The sequence below is a fragment of the Helianthus annuus genome, chromosome 4 (assembly GCF_002127325.2).
Source record: "Helianthus annuus cultivar XRQ/B chromosome 4, HanXRQr2.0-SUNRISE, whole genome shotgun sequence".
NCBI classification, from domain to species: domain Eukaryota; kingdom Viridiplantae; phylum Streptophyta; class Magnoliopsida; order Asterales; family Asteraceae; genus Helianthus; species Helianthus annuus.
This window is the reverse complement of record NC_035436.2, coordinates 42,073,743-42,077,971: the sequence shown is the minus strand read 5'-3', so window position 1 is coordinate 42,077,971 and position 4,229 is coordinate 42,073,743. Positions and strand designations below refer to the sequence as shown.

Below are 4,229 nucleotides of genomic sequence, written 5' to 3'. Positions count from 1 at the left end.
GGTGAGATTTCGTTTAGTTTATTATTAATTAACTAGATAACACAAAATTTCAAATAATAATTCTTAAACGAGCAAATATAGAAATTTGCATTTTTGGTAATAGTTTATTACGATTAGAGTCTGATTTACAAACGGGTCGGGTTTCACTGACCCGTTTGGATGTTACAAAGGGGACACTAGTGTTTTAAGATTAGACGACCATGTTTAGGCCTAATGAAAGTGAGCCACGTGTTGAAAGTGAGAATATTTTTAGTAACACTAGCATACGTTGTCTTAACCGGGTCTGCGCTAGAGAGCCCCCTCGCGCAAAAGATCCCCAATTTAAACCCCTCAATGAGAAACCCCTGTCACCCGGACTCGAACTTGAACTTGAACTTGAGACCTGGAGGGGAAAACTCAACCGGGCACACCATAGGTGAAACTTAAATAACGTGAAACTTACGTGGCGCCATAAATCTTTTGACTCCTAATCTCTTGGCAAAATCAAAAACTTACCGGGCACACCATAGGGGAAAACTCAACCACACACCATTTGGTCTTATACCAAAATCTTTTGACTCCTAATCTCTTGGCAAAATCAAAAATCAGTTGTCAAAATACACATTATTCTTAGTGCAATTGACACAATTAGATATTAGTGACATTAACATTTATCCTTCTTGATTGGTTTTTCACCTAGTCAGAATTATGTTACGTTTGGACGTCGCTAAGCATTACTAAATCATAAGTTTTGTTTTGTTCTTGGTTATAGTATATGATCACCGAATGCATGTAAAAAAGGTTTTTTTGTCAAACAAACAATAGATTATTGTTGATGATAACTTACATAACTTATCCATAATTAATTTGAAATGATCAATGTTTACACACCCTGTAAACTCAATTTCACAAGAACATCCAAGACTTCTATGTTAACAGGATCTTCATTTTCTTCCAACTACTTGGCATTTTCTAGCATTAAATTGTGGTTTCCAAGAATGGATAATCCGTATACCCAACAACAGGATCGCGTGTATAAAAGGTTGACCTGTCATACTTGTTAAGAGGAGCATTAAGCTCAAATCGTTTTGGCAAATCCGGATTAGCCAAAAACAAACGACCATAAGCAACAAGATCGGTTCTGTTTTCAGCCACAGCTTTGTTACCATCTTCCCTGCCATACCCACCAGCAGAAATAAAAGTCCCTTTGAATGCTTTTCTCATAGGGACAAGACTATCAAGGCAATCAACTTTTTCAAATACTGATTTCATCCTTGGTTCCACCATATGGCAGTAAAGAATCTTGAACTCATTCAAAGATTCAGCCATGTAAAGACCTAAAGTTTCCGGATTTGAGTCACCTGATTCCGAGTAGTTTGCAAATGGGGATAATCTTATGCCAACTTTATCTCCTCCAATCTCCTTCACAACAGCATCAACTACTTCAAGAGCAAATCTGCAACGGTTCTCTAGAGAACCACCGTATTCGTCTGTTCTGTCATTAATCTCATCTTTCAAAAATTGGTCGATTAGATAGCCATGAGCCCCATGAATCTCAACCCCATCAAAACCTGAAATATGGTAAATTGATCAATGAGATAGTGAAGGGATTCTAACTCTGATCAAGAACTTATGAGGAACTAACTGTTACCAGCTTCAATTGCATTTCTTGCAGCAACTCTGAAATCATCAACAACAAGCGGAATCTCTTGTGTTGTTAGCTTCTTCGGAGATCGTTGTTGATATGCTAGTTTTTTGTTTGAGGAAGACACAGGGGATTTCCCGTTTGGCACTAATTCAAAAGCATATATGAGAAAAGTATTTACGGTAATAGCTCACCTTTTTTTTGAACGGTGAGAATCTTTAAAAGTTGAGAGAGAGAGAGTGAGATCTCACACCCTCCCAAACAGAGGCCCCCAACCCCACTCTGTCTAGACTATGTTGTCTTAACCGTGCCCGCAGTGCCTTCAGATTTTGGCAAACTGCATTCCCTGGGAAACCATACCACCCACTGTAAACAACAATGAACAAACAGTATAGCAGTATCTAAAACCCTTCCAACATGAATTAGCTGACAGAAAAAGATTCCTCCTTTTGCATGAACCGCATCCACAATAGGTTTCCAGCCCTCTACTTGTTCTTTAGTCCATATGCCTGGCATCTCCGGAGACCTTGACAATGATCACATAAACAGATCTTGAGAACCAAAATCAATCAGCCACAATTCAGAAAATTTAGATGTGTCCTTACGTTTGGGAAATGTCAGAGACACCAGCAGCTTCAGCAATAAGAAACCCGCCTTTGGATGTTCTTTGTGAATAATATAAGATCATGGGTGGCTGAGGGACATAGCCCAAGCATCTTTGCCTTGTTAGGGGTGCCAAAACAACTCTGTTTGGCATTTTATAAAACAGTTCATGAACATTATAAATGAAACGCAAGAAGTAATTCAGAACAAAAGATACATGAGTGTGAGAAGATCAAACAGATTACCTGTGAGAAAGCTCAAATTTCCCCATTTTGTACGGGTCAGAAGAGAGATTTCACCTTCTTTGTTCGCCATTGTTAAAACTTCTTGAAAGATTTTGAGATCAGAAATAAGACTGAAGTAAGTTCTTCTTAAAGATGCCTGATCCCGTAGGTGCACATGAATCACGTTCACCAGTAAAAGCACCTATTTATAACTATAATTTTAAATAGTAAAAAAATAATTACATTTGTGTATAACTAAAATAATTAATGTATGTCATAAATAATAAAAAAGAGCCAAGCTCAGGCTTTAGAATTGGAGTTTGACACAATTCGAGCTCGACCTTAAGCTTTGTTAAGTTATATTGAGTCAAGGATCCTTGTAGCTGATGTACAAAACCAATTTTCTACTAAAGGGGATGTTAACCGCTAATTATTGAATTTAAAGTACGTAGTGCCTATAAAGGTGGAAGAGCCCGCTCGGGTACTACTTTCCTCGAGTGGTCACCACAACGGTACACCGCCGTTGGTGCTAGGGTGTTCAAGATCATCCGAATCCGAATCCAATTTATCCGATTATCCAAATCCGAATTATCCTTCGGATAATCCGAATTTTCCGGATAGTGATTTCCGAAATTTTAAGATATTTCGGATATCCGATATCCCTTTTTTTTTAAATATAACGTGAATGCTATATAAATAACATTATAGAATTAAAACCTAACCCTAATCCTTTTTCTATCAGCCGCTCATTCTCTCACCCCCACGACTCACTTTCAATATCCAGGCCTGTGAGCAACTGAGCATCTAAAAATCAAGATCTGAACAAGATACAAATAATCAAAATACGAACACTGAAGGTCGAGATCTGAAAATCAAAGACCGAAGGTTTGTTTCCACTTTCCAATATCGAATCTGATTTGTTATCTTGTTCCACCGAAAGCTTATATACAATTTCTTACAGTTTTTAGTTCAAATTTATACGATTTGTTTAACTTATATACAATTTGTTACAGTTTTTAGTTCAAATTTATACGAACATCAACGGTTTATTTTACTTATATACGATTTCTTACCGTTTCATCACAGTTATATACGATTTCGATTTGTTTCGAGATGGATTTATTTCGATTTGTTTGGCTCTGTTTCATCAGTTTATGTACGATTTCTGTTTTACTTTATTGATGATTACAGTTTATATGTCCGAGATGGGTTTTTATACATATGTTGTTTTAATATGTTCTTTTCTATTATCTCACATGTATGAAAGAATTGGTGTTGGAACAACCCACAATTATTATTTTTCAAAACGGTTGATGAAGGTAGTGAAACATCTGAAATTACTCAAGGTATCTTTATTAGATATGCCATTTTAATAACTTCATTGTTGATTCTAATATTCATTATATATTTTTAAGCTACCCATGGGCCAGGGCCATTGTTATAATTTGGAAATTTTAACTGTTGGTTTTAGACTTTAGGCCATGTAATAAGAGCTGGCTGTGTTAGGTCATTTAGGCATTTAGCCCATTTAATATAATAAGTCATGTTTAATGTAGTGGCCAAAAAATAAACACTAGATAAATTTTAAGGCTATTAAAACCGAAACCTAGTATTGACTTTTAAGCCATTTAATATACTACTAGAAAAATGGTTCTTTACTTCAAAACTTTTTGTCAAATTTCCGACAACTTAATTTTGATTTACAGATAAATATTAAAAACCATAAATTTCCCCACAATTTTTCGACAAGATAGTCACCAAACCTATATTTGTGGCAA

The 4,229-nt window shown here is 36.0% G+C and overlaps 1 protein-coding gene across 1 annotated transcript; it reads right to left on the bottom strand.

Moving 5' to 3' along the window:
* Positions 1–846: 846 nt before the first annotated feature.
* Positions 847–2,516, bottom strand: LOC110936208 (12-oxophytodienoate reductase 2-like). The gene is made up of 5 exons (XM_035989639.1): positions 2,473–2,516; positions 2,230–2,370; positions 2,002–2,150; positions 1,631–1,771; positions 847–1,550 (listed from the first exon to the last, which is right to left on the bottom strand). The coding sequence occupies exons 1-5, from the start codon at positions 2,496–2,498 to the stop codon at positions 958–960; spliced, it is 1,050 nt and encodes a 349-aa protein (XP_035845532.1). The 5' UTR covers positions 2,499–2,516; the 3' UTR covers positions 847–957.
* Positions 2,517–4,229: the final 1,713 nt, after the last annotated feature.